The sequence below is a fragment of the Pleurodeles waltl genome, chromosome 6 (genome assembly GCF_031143425.1).
Source record: "Pleurodeles waltl isolate 20211129_DDA chromosome 6, aPleWal1.hap1.20221129, whole genome shotgun sequence".
Classification (NCBI taxonomy): Eukaryota; Metazoa; Chordata; class Amphibia; order Caudata; family Salamandridae; genus Pleurodeles; species Pleurodeles waltl.
In genome coordinates, this window is record NC_090445.1 from 1,702,660,677 (window position 1) to 1,702,681,925 (window position 21,249).

The 21,249-nt window shown below is 48.8% G+C and overlaps 1 protein-coding gene across 1 annotated transcript in view; it reads right to left on the reverse strand.

The window, feature by feature from the left end:
* Positions 1–8,930: 8,930 nt before the first annotated feature.
* Positions 8,931–21,249, reverse strand: part of LOC138301390 (zinc-binding protein A33-like) — a 37,971-nt gene continuing 25,652 nt past the window's right edge. Inside the window, exons 5-7 of the mRNA XM_069241827.1 lie at positions 15,079–15,101; positions 14,470–14,585; positions 8,931–14,108 (exon numbers count right to left, since the gene is read on the reverse strand). Of these exons, the coding sequence (XP_069097928.1) occupies positions 13,576–14,108; positions 14,470–14,585; positions 15,079–15,101 (672 nt within the window). The 3' untranslated portion in view covers positions 8,931–13,575. The remainder of the gene's footprint in view (positions 14,109–14,469; positions 14,586–15,078; positions 15,102–21,249) is intronic.

The window sequence follows — 21,249 nt, forward strand, 5'->3', positions numbered from 1 at the left end:
TGTCCGGTGGGGGGGGGGGGGGGGCGGGGGGGAGGAGCCCACTAAACCCCGGATGAAGGTGCACATGGCTGCCTCCTGGTGGAAGAAGCTGAAGATTCTGCAACAACGGAAGATACCAGGAACTTCTCCTTTGCACATAAAATGCTGGAGGATGCAGAGTTGTTTCCACACAGAAAGACCGCAATTAAGCCTTGCTAGCTGCAAAGGTCGCGGTTGAAGAAAATGGGTGCTGCCCGGGCCCAGGAAGGACCAGGAGGTCGCCCCTTGGCGGAGGAGACAGAGGGGGCGCTCAGCAACACAGAGTCCACGCAGAAGCAGGTAGCACCCACAGAAGCACTTGAACAGGGGTTCAAGAAAAACTGAGCACAGTGGTCATCTCAACACTACAAAGGAGAGTCCCACGAAGCCGGTGGTCAACTCAGCGAGTTGAGCAATGCAGGACGGAGTGCTGGGGACCTGGGCTGTGCTGTGCACGAAGGATTCCTTGCAAAAGTGCACAGAAGCCCTAGCAGCTGCAGTGCACGCAGTACACAGGATTACTGTCTGGCGTGGGGAGGCAAGGACTTACCTCCACCAAATTTGGACAGATGGACCACTGGACTGACGAAGTCACTTGGATCCAGCTCCTGTGTTACAGTGACCACGCTCGTCAAGATCAGAGGGGACCCAGAGGACCAGTGATGCAGAAGTTTGGTGCCTGCGTTAGCAGGGGGAAGATTTCGTCGACCCACAAGAGATTTCTTCTTGGCTTCCAGTGCAGGGTGAAGGCAGACAGCCCTCAGAGCATGCACCACCAGGAAACAGTAGAGAAAGCTGTCAGAATTAGGGGCTACAGTGTTGCTGGTAGTCTTCTTGCTACTTTGTTGCGGTTTTGCAAGCGTCCTGGAGCAGTCAGCGGTCGATCCTTGGCAGAAGTCAAAGAGGGAGATGCAGAGGAACTCTGGTGAGCTCTTGCATTCGTTATCTGAAGAGAAACCCACAGGAGAGACCCTAAATAGCCCTCAGAGGAGGTTTGGCCACCTAGTCAGGTAAGCCCCTATCAGGAGAGGTCTCGGACGTCACCTGCTGGCTCTGGCCACTCAGAGGCCTCCATTGTGCCCTCACACCTCTACATTCAAGATGGCAGAGGTCTGGGACACACTGGGGGAGCTCTGGGCACCACCCGTGGGGTGGTGATGGACAGGGGGGTGGTCACTCCCCTTTCCTTTGTCCAGTTTCGCGCCAGAGAAGGGGCTGTGGGATCCCTGAACCAGTGTAGACTGGCTTATGCAAGGAGGGCACCATCTGTGCACTTCAAAGCATTTCCAGAGGCTGGGGGAGGCTACTCTTCCCCAGCCCTTAACACCTATTTCCAAAGGGAGAGGGTGTAGCACCCTCTCTCAGAGGAAATTCTTTGTTCTGCCTTCCTGGGACTGGGCTGTCCAGACCCCAGGAGGGGAGAAGCCTGTCTGTGGGTTGGCAGCAGCGGTAGCTGCAGTGAAAACCCCAGAGAGCTAGTTTGGCATTCCCCGGGGTACATGCTGGAGCCCCGGGGATGCATGGGATTGGCACCCCAATACCAGATTTGGCATGGGGGGACAATTCCATGATCTTAGACCTACATACATAGCCATATTCGGAGTTACCATTGTGAAGCTACATTTAGGTATTGATCTATATGTAGTGCATGTGTGTAATGGGGTCCTCGCACTCACAAAGTCCGGGGACATTGCCCTGAACTATGTGGGGGCACCTTTGCTAGTGCAAGGGTGCCCTCACACTTAGTAACTTTGCACCTAACCTTCACTAAGTGAAGGTTAGACATATAGGTGACTTATAAGTTACTTAAGTGCAGTGTAAAATGCTGTGAAATAACGTGGACGTTATTTCACTCAGGCTGCAGTGGCATTCCTGTGTAAGAATTGTCTGAGCTCCCTATGGGTGGCAAAAGAAATGCTGCAGCCCATAGGGATCTCCTGGAACCCCAATACCCTGGGTACCTGGGTACCATATATTAGGGAATTATAAGGGTGTTCCAGTGTGCCAATTAGAATTGGTGAAAATGGTCACTAGCCTGCCGTGACAATTTTAAAGGCAGAGAGAGCATAAGCACTGAGGTTATGTTTAGCAGAGCCTCAGTGACACAGTTAGGCACCACACAGGGAACACACATTCAGGCCTCAACTATGAGCACTGGGGTCCTGGCTAGCAGGATACCAGTGAAACAGTAAAAACACCCTGACATATACTCAGAAACAGGGCAAAAGTGGGGGTAACAATGCTAGAAAGAGGCTACCTTCCTACAGTGACTACATTTAGGACAGACCCTCAAGAAACTGAAGGGTTAGGGGAGGAGCTTGGTAGCATTGACTATTAACCTAAGGTTGTGTAGAAGGGAGAGGACAGCCTGCGCATAGGATAGGCACTCCTGCCTGCTCGTACTGTTGTCAGCCAATCATCTAGAAAAGGGTAAACGTGAGTACCCCATCTGAGATGGGCAGCTACTACCACTAGGCATCTGAAGATCCTTGGAGCATGGCGAGTCCGTAGGGCAGCGCTTTGAATTGGTAGTACTCTCCAGTTATCACGATGCGGCAACAGCACCGGTAAGCCAGATGAATGGGTAGGTAAAAATAGGCGCCATTCAGGACCAAAGTGGTCATGATATTGCCGTGCTGCAGCAAAGGAATGATAGAATTCTATTATGGAAATGTTCTGAGGAAGTATCTGTTGAGAGGCCTAAGGTCATGGAGCGGCCTGAGGGGGGAGTTCTTCTTGGGGATGAGGAAGTACAGGGAGTAGACACTTCTGCTCAGTGTTCTAGGGACCTGCGCTATTGCTCCCTTGAGAAGGAACACCTGAACCTACTCCTGCTGTAGACAAAGGTTCTGGGCTAGGAGTGGGGGATAATTGGTGGGTTGAAAGGAGTTCCAAGCAATATCTGTGCTAAATGATGTGAGGTGAAGGCCCCAAAATGGGGGAGGAAATCATAGAGCCTTCTTCCCTACAGTTGTTGTGTGACTAAGGGAATGTAGGGCAAGTCTGTGTCTGGAGGCAGAGGCTCCCTTACCAGGCGTGCCTTTGCCTCTACCTTTATTAGAATTGCCATTCCAAAAGACACCCTGCATGTGCCCTCTACCACCCTTGCTGGTAATAGGCATGTTGCTGCCTTAAGTACAAGTGGGTCTGGTTGGGAGAGATGGCCTTGAATCCTCTACTATATTGTGACTTCCAAAAGGAGCCCCTAGCAGCCGAGATCCGGAGGGCACCCATAGCCTTGGCCGTGTCACTGTCTTTTTTTATTTTATCAGGCATCCCACAAACCTGCAGGCTGAAGAGGAGATCTTTGTTGATCAGCAGTTTGATGAGAAGCTGGGGGAGTGGGCCGGTGAGTCCTCCCTGGGATATGCTCTAAATGGATGGTATATTTCACAATTTTTCCATGGGGCTTCTGTGGCTAATGGAGGTATTGTAGTTCTCTAGTGGAGAGTAGGGACTGGGACTGCCAGCATCTGAGTAGGACTGGTGAACCAGGAGAGGAATCTCGCGGAGGCGGAGGAGTAGTTGCTTTGTCGCTAGGTCTTTTAGGCGGTGCAGGCTGAGGGCTCTCTTCAACAGAAGCCCCTGAAGCACATCTAGGGAGAAAAAAGGGACAACAGTTGATACAAAAGTTCTTCTCAGTGACGAGAGCGGAAGATTTGACCCTGATGGCCAAAAGAAACAAGAGTCTAGACCAATGGTTTCCAACCTGTGGTCCGGGGACCACCTGGGAGTTATCGAAGCCTACTCAGGAGGTCCACGTCTGCTAAAAAAATGTAAAAAATATTAGTAGATTAATAAAGGGTATGTAATTTTAAAAAGGCAAAATGTAAATCTGAACATTTAAAATATTCTATAAATGTGAAAGAATTTAAAGTTGGAGGCTAAAAATGTAGTTAGTGTCTTCATTTTGATTAGCAGAAGCAGTGCAAGTTCATCAAACAGAATGTAGTATGGACGACTAGTGTCCTCAATTGAATTTAGAAAAGATCCAACCTTCCCATTAAAATGTTTTTTTTTATATTTCTGAATTAAATAAATGATTAACTATTATGTGCATTTGTTTGATAAATGCTCATTTCTGTATCTTTTGTGCACAGTTTTGCAGTTCAAATCATCAAAAAGGCTTAGGCTGGGTTATCCAACTTCAAGCAATAACTCATTGAGGGTCTCTGGATTCCAATAGTGATTCATTGGGGGTCCCTGGGTTCCAGTAATGATTAAGTGGGGGTCCGCAGCAGTCAAAAGGTTGAGAACCACAGGACTAGACTATGAGCACATGCCTTACCCCGATGGAGAAAAACAATCAAACAATGGAGTCCCCATCCATGTGCATTACTAACTAAAGAAGGAATCATATGGTACCGCCTGGTTCAAACAACCTAAAAAAATAAAAAAAACAGGCTGCAGTAGTCTGGGCCTCAGAGTCTGCAGAGCATGTGTATAATGCTACAAACATGTGTTTACACAAGCACCCTGATGCACCGTCATAGACCCTCCCCTGTCCCCAATGCACAGCAGCTGTGCCTCATGGGCAGTCCCTGCATCTACCTCCAATGATACAGCTTGGCTGCAACTTCCTGATGAAATACACTGCCTGGCTTCTTCCTGTCTCCCTAAACACGTGGCCTACTCTGGACAAAGCACCTGCTGCACTCACACAGCTCCATGTATTCTCACTCATTGTCATAACAGGGAAGATGGCCATAAGAAACACCACCACAAGTGCTGGTTCATGAAAAAGGTGGTTTATTGAAAATGTTTACAAGCAAAGCTTTTTTAATTTTGAATCCAAGATAGCAAATGCTTAAAAAAAGGTTAACCAGTAGCAGTCCATGTCAACAAAGAAAACGTGTGCACCTGCCAACTAAAACCTAGTCCTCGATTCCTTTGGTCACTACACAGACAACAGTTGAGGTGGGGAAAAGACTTTCAAGGGCCAAGAGATGGTCAAGTCTCCAAATTAGAGAACACTAGCTGTACTGCTGTGAGGTTAAAGACTGCATAATCAATAGACTTTAAAAACATATGTAATAAAATTAAGATTTTCATTCCTCTTAAAAATGATGCAGAATGCTAGTTCGGCAGCTTTGTGCCTGGCCTGAAGCACACTGCTGAAGGAGGATAGAAAGGGCAGGGGTGGGCAGGAGGGCAGTGGGGGGTTAGGGGAATCGCTTATAAAACAAATGGAATTAGAAGTGCTCCTTTACTCCACACTCCAATGTTCTGTAGCTCTCTGGCTTGACTATCTACAGTATAATGCTTCTGAGCACCTCACTCTGGTCAGTGTGCAACTCTGTGACTTCCCAGATCATATCTGTAGGACACCTCTGCGCTACGCAGGCAGTGAGAGGGGGGCCTCCAGGGTCTCAGTGTGCTGCCTGTGACTTCCCAGTTCAGATCTGTATAACAGCTCTGTGCTGCTCAGTCAGTGAGACGCACCTCCAGGATCTCAGTGTGCGGTCTGTAACTTCCCAGTTCAGATCTGTATAACACCTCTGTGCTGCTCAGTCAGTAAAATGCATCTCAAGGATCTCAGTGTGCTGTCTGTGACTTCAGTTCAGGTATGTATAACACCTCTGCGCTGCTCAGTCAGTGAGACATACCACTGGGATCTCAGTGCTGCCTGTGACTTCCCAGCTCATCTGTATAACACCTCTGCGCTAAGTCAGTGAGACGCACCTTCAGGATCTCAGTGCTGTCTGTAACTCCAGTTCAGATCTGTGTAACACCTCTGCGCTGCTCAGTCAGTGAGACACACCCCCAGGATTTCAGCGTGCAGCTCTCTGGCTTCCCAGGTCAGATCTGTATAACACCTCTGCGCTGCTCAGTCAGTGAGACGCACCTCCAGGATCTCAGTGTGCTGTCTGTAACTTCCCAGGTCAGATCTGTATAACACCTCTGCGCTGCTCAGTCAGTGAGACGCACCTCCAGGATCTCAGTGTGCTGTCTGTAACTTCCCAGGTCAGATCTGTAGAACACCTCTGCGCTGCTCAGTCAGTGAGACGCACCTCCAGGATCTCAGTGTGCGGTCTATGACTTCCCAGTTCAGATCTGTAGAACACCTCTGCGCAGCTCAGTCAGTGAGACGCACCTCCAGGATCTCAGTGTGCGGTCTATGACTTCCCAGTTCAGATCTGTATAACACCTCTGCGCAGCTCAGTCAGTGAGACGCACCTCCAGGATCTCAGTGTGCGGTCTATGACTTCCCAGGTCAGATCTGTATAACACCTCTGTGCTGCTCAGTCAGTGAGACGCACCTCCAGGATCTCACTGTGCTGTCTGTAACTTCCCAGGTCAGATCTGTATAACACCTCGGTGATGCTCAGTCAGTGAGACGCACCTCCAGGATCTCAGTGTGCGGTCTATGACTTCCCAGTTCAGATCTGTATAACACCTCTGTGCTGCTCAGTCAGTGAGACGCACCTCCAGGATCTCAGTGTGCTGTCTGTGACTTCAGTTCAGATCTGTATAACACGTCTGCGCTGCTCAGTCGTAAGGCGCACCTCCAGGATCTCAGTGCTGCCTGTGACTTCCCAGCTCATCTGTATAACACCTCTGTGCTGCTCAGTCAGTGAGTCGCACCACAGGGATCTAAGTGCTGCATGTGCCTTCCCAACTCAGATCTGTAGAACACCTCTGTGCTGCTCAGTCTGAGTCGCACCACCGGGATCTCGGTGCTGCCTGTGACTTCCCAGGTCAGATCTGCATAACACCTTTGCGCACCACCGGGATCTAAGTGCTGCATGTGCCTTCCCAACTCAGATCTGCATAACACCTCTGCGCTGCTCAGTTAGTCAGAGACAAGCCCAGGATCTATGTGCTACCTGTGACTTCCCAGCTCACATCTGTATAACACCTCTGCGCTGCTCAGTCAGTGAGACGCCCCACCGGGATCTCAGTGCTGCCTGTGACTTCCCAGGTCAGATCTGCATAACACCTCTGCGCACCACCGGGATCTAAGTGCTGCATGTGCCTTCCCAACTCAGATCTGCATAACACCTCTGCGCTGCTCAGTCAGTGAGGCGCACCTCCAGGATCTCGGTGTGCAGCTTTCCGACTTCCCAGCTCAGGTCTGTAGAACACCTTTGCGCTGCTCAGTCAGTGAGATGCACCACCAGGATCGTAGTATCCTGCCGGTCACTTCCCAGCTCAGATCTGTAAACCACCTCTCAGTTGCTCCGTCAGTGAGACGCACCTTCAGGATCTCAGTGCTGTCTGTGACTTCCAAGCTCAGATCTGTAGAACACCTCTCAGCTGCTCCGTCAGTGAGACGCACCTTCAGGATCTCAGTGCGGTCTGTGACTTCCAAGCTCAGATCTGTAGAACACCTCTGCACTGCTCAGTTAGTGAGGGACAAGCCCAGGATCTCAGTGCTACCTGTGACTTCCCGGGTCACATCTGTACACCTCTGCGCTGCTCAGTCAGTGAGATGCACCACCAGGCTCTCAGGGTGCTGCTCTGTGACCACCCACGTCAGATCGGTATTATTGCATCCCTGCACTGGCTGGTCGTTGCAAGATCCGCAGCATCCTCAGTGTGCATCGCTCTGTTTTCCCACCTGAGACTGCTTTGCTGCATTGCAGCAGAATTTGCAATGGCACATGCCACAAAATGTGTGAAACAACTGCTGTACTGTTATGTGGTCCATAAGGCTAACCCTCACTTTAGGATGCATCTGCAAGTTGCAGACTGTGTGAACGCCTGCTGTACTGCGATGCGGTCCGTCAGGTTAACCCTCACTTTAGGATGCATCTGCAAGCTTCTGACTGTGTGAACGCCTGCTGTACTGCGATGCGGTGCATCAGGCTAACCTTCACTTTAGGATACACCGCAAGCTGCAGACTGTGTGAACGCCTGCTGTACTGCGATGCGGTCCGTCAGGTTAACCCTCACTTTAGGATGCATCTGCAAGCTTCTGACTGTGTGAACGCCTGCTGTACTGCGATGCGGTGCATCAGGCTAACCTTCACTTTAGGATACACCGCAACCTGCAGACTGTGTGAACGCCTGCTGTACTGCGATGCGGTCCATAAGGCTAACCCTCACTTTAGGATGCATTTGCAAGTTGCGGACTGTGTGAACGCCTGCTGTACTGCGATGCGGTCCATCAGGCTAACCTTCACTGAAGAATGCATCCGGAGTGCTCATTGGACAGCCTAGCCTTGCTATTGAAACAAAGTGGTGTTACCGGAAGGGGTCAGCTGGTTGACGAAGGACAAAGACTATTGTGGGAGTTTTGGAACAACAAGACAGGTGGGACTATCCCCAGATTTAAGATCTTTCAGGTTGAACGGGTGGCTCAAGAGTCAGGGGGGTCTGAACCCGGAATCAGTCCAAATGGAACTGGCCCTACAGTCAATCGGGGACACAAAGAAGGAAGTTTCTCAATGGTATCAGTACCTTCTAACGAGCTGAGAAAGTGATGCAACCTCTACATAGGAATTGGAGGGGATACTTGCCAGAGGAGGAGCTGGTGCAGTTATGGCAAGTATCCTTTGCTACTTTATACTCCATGGTTAAACCAACTACCTTAAGAAGAAACCATCTTTTTACTCTTCATAGAATATACTGGACTCCCTTGAATTTGGCAAAGATTGGAAGCACTCCAATTTCTGAGTGTAAACAATGTGGCTGTCCAGAAGCGGATGATGTTCATGTTTGCTACCTGTCTGAAACTTGAGAAATTCTGCTCGGTAGTGGGTAAGACTATCTCTGAACTCTGGGTTCCTCAGAGGAGGTGAGTCCCTATTTAATTTTATTTAGGATACTTCCCCCGGATACTGTCCCTGTCCCTCTTAATGTATATCAGAGAGGTCTGGTGTTTTACCTGGTGCTACTTGCAAGAAGGGAAATGTGTAGAAGTTGGACTCAAACCTCCTCTCCTAATTGGCAAGAATGGAGGCGATCTGTTCTTTTTTTTTTTTTTCCAGTGGAGTAGATTTAAAGAGAAGCAGAGAGGACAGGTAGTGGGATCTGGGACCTTTTAAAGTTGTGAGTTGCTTCTGTCTGATGATCACATGCCCTGGCCCGGCTATGTTGGGTGCTAGTCACACTCTATGACCTAAGAGGTTGGTTCCATGAGCTCAGATGGCTGGTGGCACTTTAATAAGAGCTTATTGGTGAAAATGTAGTAGGACAAAACAAAAAAACAAAAAAAAAGAATGCATCTGCAAGCTGCGGACTGTGTGAAAGCCTGCTGCACTGCAATGCAGTCCATCAGGCTAACCCTCACTTTAGGATGCATCTGCAAGCTGCAGACCATCTGAACGCTTGCTGTACTGTGATTTGGTCCATCAGGCTAAACTTCACTTTAGGATGCATCTGCAAGCCGCGGACTGTGTGAATGCCTGCTGTACTGCAATGTGGTTCATAAGGCTAACACTCACTTTAGGATGCATCTGCAAGCTTCTGACTGTGTGAACGCCTGCTGTACTGTGATGCGGTGCATCAGGCTAACCCTCACTTTAGGATGCATCTGCAAGCTGCAGAGTATGTGACCACTTGCTGTACTGTGATGTGGTCCATCAGGCTAACCTTCACTTTTAGATGCATCTGCATGCTGGGGACTAGGTGAATGTCTGCTGTACTGCGATGCGGTCCATCAGGCTAACCCTCACTTTAGGATGCATCTGCATGCTGGGGACTGGGTGAACACCTGCTGTACTGCGATGCGGTGCATCAGGCTAACCCTCACTTTAGGATGCATCTGCATGCTGGGGACTGGGTGAACACCTGCTGTATTGCGATGCGGTGCATCAGGCTAACCCTCACTTTAGGATGCATTTGTAAGCTGCAGACTATGAGAGCGCTTGCTGTACTGTGATGTGGTCCATCAGGCTAACCCTTCACTTTAGGATGCACCGCAAGCTGCGGACTGGGTGAACGCTTGCTGTACTGTGATGCAGTCTATCAGGCTAACCTTCACTTTAGGATGCACCGCAAGCTGCAGACTATGAGAGCGCTTGCTGTACTGTGATGTGGTCCATCAGGCTAACCTTCACTTTAGGATGCATCTGCAAGCTGCGGACTGGGTGAACGCCTGCTGTACTCCGTTGCGGTCCATCAGGCTAACCTTCACTTTAGGATGCATCTGCAAGCTGCGGACTGGGTGAACGTCTGCTGTACTCCGTTGCGGTCCATCAGGCTAACCTTCACTTTAGGATGCATCTGCAAGCTGCGGACTGGGTGAACGCCTGCTGTACTCCGTTGCGGTCCATCAGGCTAACCTTCACTTTAGGATGCATCTGCAAGCTGCGGACTGGGTGAACGCCTGCTGTACTCCGTTGCGGTCCATCAGGCTAACCTTCACTTCAGGATGCATCTGCAAGCTGCAGACTGTGTGAACGCCTGCTGTACTGCGATGCAGTCTATCAGGCTAACCTTCACTTTAGAATGCATCTGCAAGCTGCGGACTGGGTGAACGCCTGCTGTACTCCGTTGCGGTCCATCAGACTAACTTTCATTTTAGGATGGATCTGCAAGCTGCGGACCGTGTGAATGCTTGCTGTACTGAGATGTGGTCAGTCAGGTTAACCCTCACTTTAGGATGAATTTGCAAGCTACAGACCGTGTGAACGCTTGCTTTACTGTGATGTGGTCCGTCAGGTTAACCCTCACTTTAGGATGCATCGGCAAGCTGCGGACTGTGTGAACGCCTGCTGTACTGCGATGCGGTCCATCAGGCTAACCTTCACTTTAGGATACACCGCAAGCTGCAGACTGTGTGAACGCCTGCTGTACTGCGATGCAGTCTATCAGGCTAACCTTCACTTTAGAATGCATCTGCAAGCTGCGGACTGGGTGAACGCCTGCTGTACTCCGTTGCGGTCCATCAGACTAACTCATTTTAGGATGGATCTGCAAGCTGCAGACCGTGTGAATGCTTGCTGTACTGAGATGTGGTCCGTCAGGTTAACCCTCACTTTAGGATGAATTTGCAAGCTACAGACCGTGTGAACGCTTGCTTTACTGTGATGTGGTCCGTCAGGTTAACCCTCACTTTAGGATGCATCGGCAAGCTGCGGACTGTGTGAACGTCTGTTGTACTGTGATGCGGTCCATCAGCCTAACCTTCACTTTAGGATACACCGCAAACTGCAGACTGTGTGAACGCCTGCTGTACTGCGATGCAGTCTATCAGGCTAACCTTCACTTTAGAATGCATCTGCAAGCTGCTGGACTGGGTGAACGCCTGCTGTACTCCGTTGCGGTCCATCAGACTAACTTTCATTTTAGGATGGATCTGCAAGCTGCGGACCATGTGAATGCTTGCTGTACTGAGATGTGGTCCGTCAGGTTAACCCTCACTTTAGGATGCATCTGCAAGCTGCGGACCGTGTGAATGCTTGCTGTACTGAGATGTGGTCAGTCAGGTTAACCCTCACTTTAGGATGCATCTGCAAGCTGCGGACCGTGTGAATGCTTGCTGTACTGAGATGTGGTCCGTCAGGTTAACCCTCACTTTAGGATGAATTTGCAAGCTACAGACCGTGTGAACGCTTGCTATACTGTGATGTGGTCCGTCAGGTTAACCCTCACTTTAGGATGCATCTGCAAGCTGCAGACTGTGTGAACACCTGCTGTACTGCGTGAACACCTGCTGTACTGCGATGCAGTCTATCAGGCTAACCTTCACTTTAGGATGCATCTACAAGCTGCGGACTGTGTGAAACACATTACATGCCATTCTGTGGTCTCCCAGCTCAAAGGTATTAGAATGCTTCACTGGGCTGTTGTGAAAGAATGGGGCCCACAGACACTCACTTAGCCTTGTCCTAGGACTATTACATCAGCAAGTCATTCCCCCTGCTGTGATGTAAAAAGCATAGCAGAGTACTACTGTCACTTTCATAAATGTAAGAGGCAAAATCGAATTAAATTCTGTTGTAGTGTTGAGTGCGGACAACGAGAGGACAATTATTCTGATAGCGAGAATGCAAATATTTAATAAAAATGAGTTTGTTTTTTTATTTGGTCAGTTTGTGCACAACCAAAACCTCACTTGAGGCTAAGGATGGTGGGCATGTTAAATTTCTGCCTCAATGTTCAGGCGATGCACACTATTTTAACAGTGTATCCTAATTAGTCTAAGAGACGCCCCCCTTAATCAAGCAATGAGGTGTTTTATACATAATGGAACCTTGAGTAAATACCAGGTGACTATTAGGGTGCTAAACTGAAACCAGTGCAGACATAATGCTCCTCCCCCATGCAGCATGAGTTTTCCACTGGTGACCACAAGGTCATGATAGGCCTAGCTTGTCCATGGGGAGCTATCTTAGCTTCTGTATGGTCCAACATTCCAGGCCTGCTCTGCATAGGCACAGAAGGCTTCTTGAGATCAGTTTTGCTGTTGTATTGAGCTTGATCTACCCTGCTCTCATGAAGGAGATAGGGTGACATGAGCCAGAGGGTACGAACACCACGTAATTATGAATTTACTTATGCAGTGCTTCCTTGTTTTATGTATTAAAACATTCTTAGTTTCCAACAGAACCTTGGTGCAGTTTAGACTTGTCTCGGAAGGAGTCACTATGGATGATCGTCTACTAGGACTTGAGCCTCAACTTGCCACTGTGCATTTCTACTCCTATTTCATTTGTGCTGACTGATCCAGAGAGCATTAGCTCCTACTAGCCTACTGCAGTGTTCTTGATCCTTTGGATTAGGTCCTACTAGCCTACTGCAGTGTTCTTTATCCTTCCATTCCAAGCTTTACGCCTTGTATCTCAAGTTAACTACTGGAATGGCTCAGTTACCTGAGAGTTGGACTGGTTTCTTCAGGAATGGCTGAGTTACCTGGGAGTTGGACTGGTTTCTTCAGGAATGGTTCAGTTACCTGGGAGTTGGACTGGTTTATTCAGGAATGGCTGAGTAACCTGGGAGTTGGACTGGTTTCTTCAGGAATGGCTGGGTTACCTGGGCGTTGGACGGGGTTTTCTGGAATGGTTCAGTTACCTGGGAGTTGGACTGGTTTCTTCAGGAATGGCTCAGTTATCTAGGGGGTGGACTGGTTTCCTCGTCTCTTCAAGCCACAATGTGCTACCCAGTACCAACCCGGACCATCTGCAGCAGTGGGTTTGCCAGAGCTGGGCCAAGCTACTAAAGAAGGTATAGAGCATGGTCTGGCTCGGTCAGGGAACAGACCTGTACAAATGAATCCAACTAGCATTTGTATAGTGCTTTCCATACCTCATGCAAGCAGGGAGCTTAGGCAGTGCTGTCAGAACATGTCCTGAAATGTTTGTACAAAGAAACCTCCAAACCCTCTGCCTGACCTTCCCCAGCACATGCACAATAATAGTACCTGCAGCGTTGTGCCTACAAATGTTGAGTGCCCGACGCTCAACCCCCAGCAGGCACTGCATGTAGTACAAACAAATCCACTCAAATCGTCTCCCTTCAAAGGCAGCAACAGCATGGAAAATGGTCAGAAATGGTTTAGGAACGCAAGTTTAAAGAAGAAGAAAAAAAAAATTGAAACTTTGCATTTCTGGCGTAGAAACTGAGTAGACAAAATAAAATATTTCACAAGGTGCACCAGGTGGAGGACCTCTACAATCTGAACTGCACAATTCGGAGAGGCTCCCCTTTGCCTTCCTTCACACCAGTGAAAAAGAAGGGAAACAACTTCTCCGAGAAAGATCCGCTGAAGGTGTGGAAGTGTGCCATCTTGTCTGGGTCGTAGAAGGACACCTGACCCTTCTCGTAGTCAAGGTAGATGCCTACTCGCTGAGGTTTCCGTTCCATTATTAGTGGTGTAGGCGGCAGTGTGAAAGCCCGGTAGTCCTTCCCATTGCGCACCACTGCCCAGAAGCCATTGTCCGGACACAATATGATCTCTCCCTTGCGGGTCACCGACTCCTTTGCCACACCCAGCCCCCACTCGGACTTCTGGCCGACCATCACCTCCCAGTAGTGGCGGCCTTGTTCGAAGCCAGTGGCACCCAGCACGCATGCAGCAGGGTCGAAGCGCTCAGGCCCATCCGGCACTGGACGTTTTTTGTCTCCACAGCGAACCTTGACACTGTCCGTGATCACCAGGAATGGACTGGCTGTGTTCTGGTCTAGCTTCATGACTTCTGGAGCTGGAAAGTACAAGATTAGACAGACTCCTTAAGAAAACCAGACAGAACTCAATGAAGGCAGCTCAACACCCAGTCAAATTTCCACCTGCATTTTACCCAAAAGCTGGGGATTACTGCTCCTGAAAGCAGGGTTATAATAGGAAATGTCTCCTGCCACTTCCTTAGACTCCTCTGCCCAATGTATCCCACTTTACAAGCCTCACAGCCCCTACAAAAAACACTTCCTTTTGTTACCTCACCCATTTTACATTACCCATAGGTGTATCCTGACTACAAGATGGAGTACCACCCGCAGGCGCTGCACTTTCCAGTGAAGTTCTGCTACTCTGGGATTGGGTCATGCACTTTTCCCAAGACTCACCAACGTCGAGAATTTTCAGCATCTTCTTCCAAACCCAGAACTGTACGGGGCCCGTGTAGTTCTCCTCCTTAAGCTTCAGCGGGGTACTGTCCACATTCACAACTGGGATAATAGTTCTGCAAAGGGGGCCACACCAAGGGTCCTGTCAGCAATACTCGGTGTGCACAGAATGATTCCCACTTACACCCTACCGCCTTGACAAAACGAAGATGCAGATTTTGGGAACCTCAATTATACAGGCAAACGAAACAGAGCAGCAACCTCTCCCACATGCAGGACAAACGTTCAAACAAAAACTGGAGCAAAACAAGAGATGCAATATATTATTGCATCTCTTGTTTTGCTCCAGTTTTTATTGCAAACGACCAAATAACCCTTACAAGAAGGAGCAGGAGATGGTCACAGACCACCCCAACCTCACTGGAATAAGGTGATTTTGAAATAGACAAAGGTCACTTTGTTCTCATTTTAGAATACATGATCAGGACATCAAGGACAACACAACAACAAAGAGGTAGAAAACGTAGTCCCAGGGCAAGACAGCATCAAAGGGGCAGAAAACAAAGGCCCGGCCACCCCAAGCAACTGAGTAGTGACAGCAATTCTCACCTTTCTTGGGTTGCCCGAAAGCTCTGTAAAAAATAAAAATAAATAATAATTAAAATAAAAATCAATTTAACAAAAACAAAAATTATATATATATATAAAAAATTGAACACTGCAAAGTAAGTCAGTTTCTTTCATGATACCTCTCAGCCGGTGTCTTGTCTTGTATAAACAAAAAGCCAACGTTTACAGTTTGAAGAACCTCTGAATTCATAGAAAGTTTAATAAAAAATTTTAAAAAAAAAAAAAACTTTAAAAAAAAAAAAACACACCCCTATCTTCCCACATCCCACTGAAAAAACTCCAGGCAAGACTAAGACTTAGAGGCCGCAGAGGACCAGCTACCTCGAGCAAGTCCCAGCCAGGGCTTCTCCGCTGGACGACACTATTGCCTACATTCAACATGCTGCAACATATCATAAGGGAGCCACACACACCACTCCAGAGGATGAAGGCTTTAGTAGAGAGAGTGTCTAGGACGAAGCGTTGGTCCCAGGTCCTGCTCATGTTAAAGTGAAAGTTTAAGACTCTCCTGGAGCAGTGAAATCCCGGTCTGTAGCAGAGGGATAGAGTAAAAAATATAAGCCTAATGGGAAGAGATCACCTCCGATCGGTGGATTCTCTCATCACAGCGCACGGGTACTGCCAGGAGCTCTCCTCAACCTCACCAGGCATTCCACCCTGCAGACACATCAGCCAGGCATTTAGGAGGTGGTCCAGGGGCTCATCCTCAAAGGCGCCATAGAGCCAGTTCCACCTCAGCACCACAGCAAGGATTGTACTCCCTATATTATCTCATCCCACAAAAAGGAGTGTCATTAAGACCCATACTGGACCTCAGACCCCATCACCAGGTGCATCCAGTCATCTTACCACTCCAGCAAAATGACTGCATCACTGCTCTCGATCTGAAGCATGCCTACTTTCACATACTCATCTATCCCACTCACGGATAAGACCTGCGATTCGTGGTAAGTGGGCAACACTATCAGTTCAAAATACTGACATTCAGAGTCACCACAGCCCCACAAGTGTTCACCAAAAGCCTAGCTGTGGTGCTGTCCCTCTCAGAAGGAGGGTATCAATGTGTTTCCCTAACTCAACAATTGCCTAATCACAAGCACAGGCAAGCATCAGTGCCTTGTACACACTTAAACCACAATCTCCCTCATGATGAGATTTTCCATACATGTCACCAAATCCCATCTCAAGCCCCTTCAGATGTAGCCTTTCCTACAGGTTACCCTCAACTCAATCCTGGGCCAGGCCTACACCAGCCAAGCCAGGGTACAAGCTTTCCAACAGTTATGGCTCCTTTTTGAGGTATATTTTCACCAATCAGTATCAAAAGAAATGTGTCTCCTAAAGAGGATTGATTCCTGCATAGCCAGAGTCCCTCAGGCCAGACTACACCTCTCGCCTCTCGGCATAATGGTCACAGGCAGAGGGCTACTGGGAAGCTCTGGTGTGGATACATGCTAGCATTTATCTCTCCCTGAAGCTGGAACAGCTACAACACGTTCAAGGGCCCACCCTTCATGGACCCCGTAATGCAGATGACCATAACCACAGACACCTCACTTTCAGGGTGGGGAGTGACTCTTCAAGATCTGACAGTTCAGGACTTGACGGTCACCACACCACCGGATCCCACACAATAATCACCTCAAGCTTTTAGGCCTCCAGTTAGCACTCAATGCCTTCCTTCAGGTCATCAGACACAAAATGGTCCTTTGTAAAGGTGGATAACATGACTGCAACTTATTACCTACAAAAGCAGGGCACGCACTCCCCGCAGTTATCAGCACTAGTATTTGGCATTGGCAGCTCACTATCGGATACACCTTCCCGTGGAGTACCTCCTGGGAGTGGACAGCGAAACTGCAGACCTAATCAGTAGGATGCAGCAACAAATCCACAAGTGGGTACTCCACTCACAACTCATATTGCCGTACTTCTGTCTTTTCGGGGGATTAAGAGGGGGTTTGGGGACCCCAGTGTTGATCTCTTCCGCACTGCGCCAATGCAAAAACACAGCCTGCAGGTTTCCACACCCTCAGTCCATATGTAATGATCTATGGAGGAACTGGTCAGGGATATTTGCCTATGCTTTTCCTATCTCCCATTCCCTACGTATGTGGTCAAGGCGGTTCTGCAGATCTCCTTCACCCTCATGCTGGTGACTCTTACATGGGGCCAGACAACCCTGATTGTTGACCCTTTTTGTTATGTCTATTCTACCCCACAAGAAGTTCCCCCAACAGACCAGGATCAAGGCAAGATAAGATACCCAGAACCAAAGAAGCTCAATCTAGTGATTTGGCTCCTGGGGGTCTTGAAGTTTAGTTATCTCAATTTCCCACAAGAATAGAAAGACACCCCCAGGAAAGCATGCAGCCTCATTAGAAGCACCTGTTATGCTGCTAATTGGAAAAGGCTGATCCGCAACCGCATTTCAAAAGGGTTGAACCCTCTTAAACCGGCTGTTCAAGATACTTTTGGTTACCTCTTTCGCTTACAGAAATCAATTTAGCTTACACACCCAATGCCTTCTCAAGGCCGCCATTGAACCCTACATGCAAAACAGGAAAGACTTGTTTTCGTTTTTTTTGTTTTTTTTTAAAGATTCCTGTCATCTAGATTTCATTGAGGAGCTCAAACAGGCCACCCCACCCCACCTAGAGTTCCTCCTGCCTCGGTCAGGACTTTTAAAGCAGGTCTTACTAGGATTGTGGGCCCTCATTTTGAACCACTACACATGCCCCTTACAGTTTCTCTCCTGGAAAGTCACCGTCCTTGTTGCAATCACATAAGACGAGTTAGCGAGCTACAGGCTCTCACCTTAGAAAAGCCTTTTTTTCCCAGTTCATAATGACAGAGTCATGCTAAAGATCACCCCCAAATTCCTTCCCAAAGTCATATCTCTCTTTCACTTCACCAAAAACAATCGCACTCCCAGTCTTTTCCCTTAGCCAGACACTGTAGCAGAAAGGATTACAACATGCCCTTATGTACAATGCACCCTTATGTACTACATTGGGAGAGCCAAGACTTTTTGCAAAACTGTAAGGAAATGCCTCCTTGGCATGGTTACCCCCTGACTTTTGCCTTTTGTTGATGCCAGTTATGATTGAAAGTGTGCTGGGACCCTGCTAACCAGGCCCCAGCACCAGTGTTCCTTCCCTAAACTGTACCTTTGTTCCCACAATTGGAAGAGCCCTGGCACCCAGATAAGTCCCTTGTAAATGGTACCCCTGGTACCAAGGGCCCTGATGCCAGGGAAGGCATCCAAGGGCTGCATCATGTCTTATGCCACCCTGGAGACCCCTCACTCAGCACATGCACACTGCCTCACAGCTTGTGTGTGCTGGTGGGGAGAAAATGACTAAGTCGACATGGCACTCTCCTCAGAGTGCCATGCCCACCTCATACTGCCTGTGGCATAGGTAAGTCACCCCTCTAGCAGGCCCTACAGCCCTAAGGCAGGGTGCACTATACCACAGGTGAGGGCATATGTGCATGAGCACTTTGCCCCTACAGTGTCTAAGCAAAACCTTAGAAATTGTAAGTGCAGGGTAGCCATAAGAGTATATGGTCTAGGAGTTTGTCAAACATGAACTCCACAGTTCCATAATGGCTACACTGAAAACGGGGATGTTTGGTATCAAACTTCTCAGCACAATAAATGCACATTGATGCCAGTGTGGGATGTATTGTAAAATGCATCCAGAGGGCATTTTAGAGATGCCCCCTGAATACCAGTCCGACTCCTAGTGATAAGCTGACCAGTTTCTGTCAGCCTGCCACAACCAGACGAGTTTCTGGCCACATGGACTTAGTGCCTTCGTCACTCTGTGGCCAGGAACAAAGCATGTACTGGGTGGAGGTGCTTCTCACCTCCCCCTGCAGGAACTGTAACACCTGGCGGTGAGCCTCAAATGCTCATGCCTTTTGTTACAGCACCCGAGGGCATCCCAGCTAGTGGAGACGCCCACCCCTCCAGCCACTGCCCCCACTTTTGGCACCAAGGCAGGAGAGGATAAGGAGAAAAACAAGGAGGAGTCACCCACCAATCAGGACAGCCCCTAAGGTGTCCTGAGGGGACCCCCTGCCTTTACAAATCCTCCACCTCGAGTTTGGAGAATTCCCCCAATAGGATCAGGGATGTGCCTTCTCCCCACAGGGAGGAGGCACAAAGAGGGTGTAGCCACCATCCAGGACTATAGCCATTGGCTACTGCCCTCCTGACCTAAACACACCCCTAAATTCAGTATTTAGGGGTGTCCCAGAACCCAGAAAATCAGATTCCTGTAACCTACAAGAAGGACTGCTGACCTGAAAGCTGTGCAGAGACGACAAATGACTTGGCCCCAGCTCTACCGGCTGTCTCCAGACTCAAAGAATCTGCACAGGGATGCATCCGACAGGGACCAGCGACCTCTGAAGACTCAGAGGACTGCCCTGAACCCAAAGGACCAAGAAACTCCAGAGAACAGCAGCACTGTTTACCAACAGCAACATCTTTGCAACAAAGAAGGAACTTTTAAAGAACTCATTCTTCCCGCCAGAAGCGCGAGACTTCACACTCTGCACCCAACGCCCTCGGCTCGAGCTCCAGAGAACTAACGCTGCAGAGAGGACTTCTAGGGGACTGCGACTTCATGAGTAACCTGAGACGACCCCCACAGGGACACCTGCAGACAGGATCCATAGGCTCCCCGTGACCGCAACTGCCTGGTAACAAAGAACCCGACGCCTCGACCAAGCACTGCACCCGCAGCCCCCAGGCACGAAAGGAACCAACCTCCAGTGCAGAAGTGACCAGCAGGCAGCCCTCTTCCTAACCCAATCAGTGGCTAGCCTGAGAAGCCCCCCTGTGCCCTGCCTGCATTGCCTAAGAGTGCTGTAGTACAGAGTGGCACAAAGTGAAGTAAAGCAGTGTTGAGTATAGTATAGTGCCGTAGAGTACAGTCCTGCAGAATGCAGTGGCGCAGAAAGGAGTGATGCAGAGTAGAGTGAAGTAGAGTGCAGTGGCAAAGAATGCAGCAAAATAGAGTAGTGTAGACTTCAGTGACATAGTGCAGTGTTGCAGAGTGTAGTGGCATAGAATTTAGCAGAGTACAATGTAGCATTGCAGAATGTAGTGGCATGGATTACAGTGGTGCATAGAAGAGTGCAGTGGCGTACACTGCAGTGATTGAGAGTACAGTGGCAGAAGGTGCATTGGCATAGAGTGATGCAGAGTGCAGTGGTATGCTGCAAAGTACTGTGGCATAGAGTGGAGCAGAGTGGAGTGGACCAGAGGGGAGTGATGCGGAGTAGAGTGGCCTAATATGCAGTGGGGTAAAGTGCATATTAGCGTAGAATGCCTCCGTACAGCGTAGAGCCGTAAAGTGCAGTGGGGTTGAGTAAAGCAGCATAGAGGAGTTGCGTAGAGTACAGTAGTGGTGTAAAGCGGTTTAGAGTGCAGTAGTGCAGAGTAGATTAGAGTAGCGTGCAGTGGATTGGCAGAGTGCAGGGGCACAGAGTTGAGTGGTACTGAGTAGAGTGCATTGGCGTGGTGTATTATCAGAGTGCACTGGTGCACAGTGGAGTGGCCTAGACTATAATAAAGTGCAGCAGAAAAGAGTACAATGGAGTAGAGTACAGTGGTGCGTAGAGTGAAGAGGCGTAGAGTGCAGTGTTGTGGAGTATGCATGGTGTGGGATGCACACTGCCATTACAGATAGCACGTTTTCAATGTGACGATTACATTTGCAAACATACTTTTACATTAAAAAAGTGATACAGTCTATAAGTACTTGCAGAGTTCATTTAAATGTTCCTACCCCCGGTATCCAGCAAGATTGTCACATAAATCCTCTCACTTTGAAGTCAGAGGAAAAAAAAAAGTAAACACCAAGCTCCCATGAAAAACAGCCTCCCCTTTGACCTCTGTCTTTAAACGCACAGCACGTGACAAGATAAGAACAAAATTTACAGGCCTGTTTACAGAAAGAAGAGAAGAAAAGATGGTGGCAGAAAACTTTACTCCTTGGGAGGAACAAACTCACTCTGGGCAGCCTAAAACAAACCAAGTCAACAAATAGAAAGCCAGAAATTGAGAGTTACAAACCACAAAGCCAACAGTAAGCAATGGGCAGAATGCATTGCCAGGGAAACTTTCTGAATGTC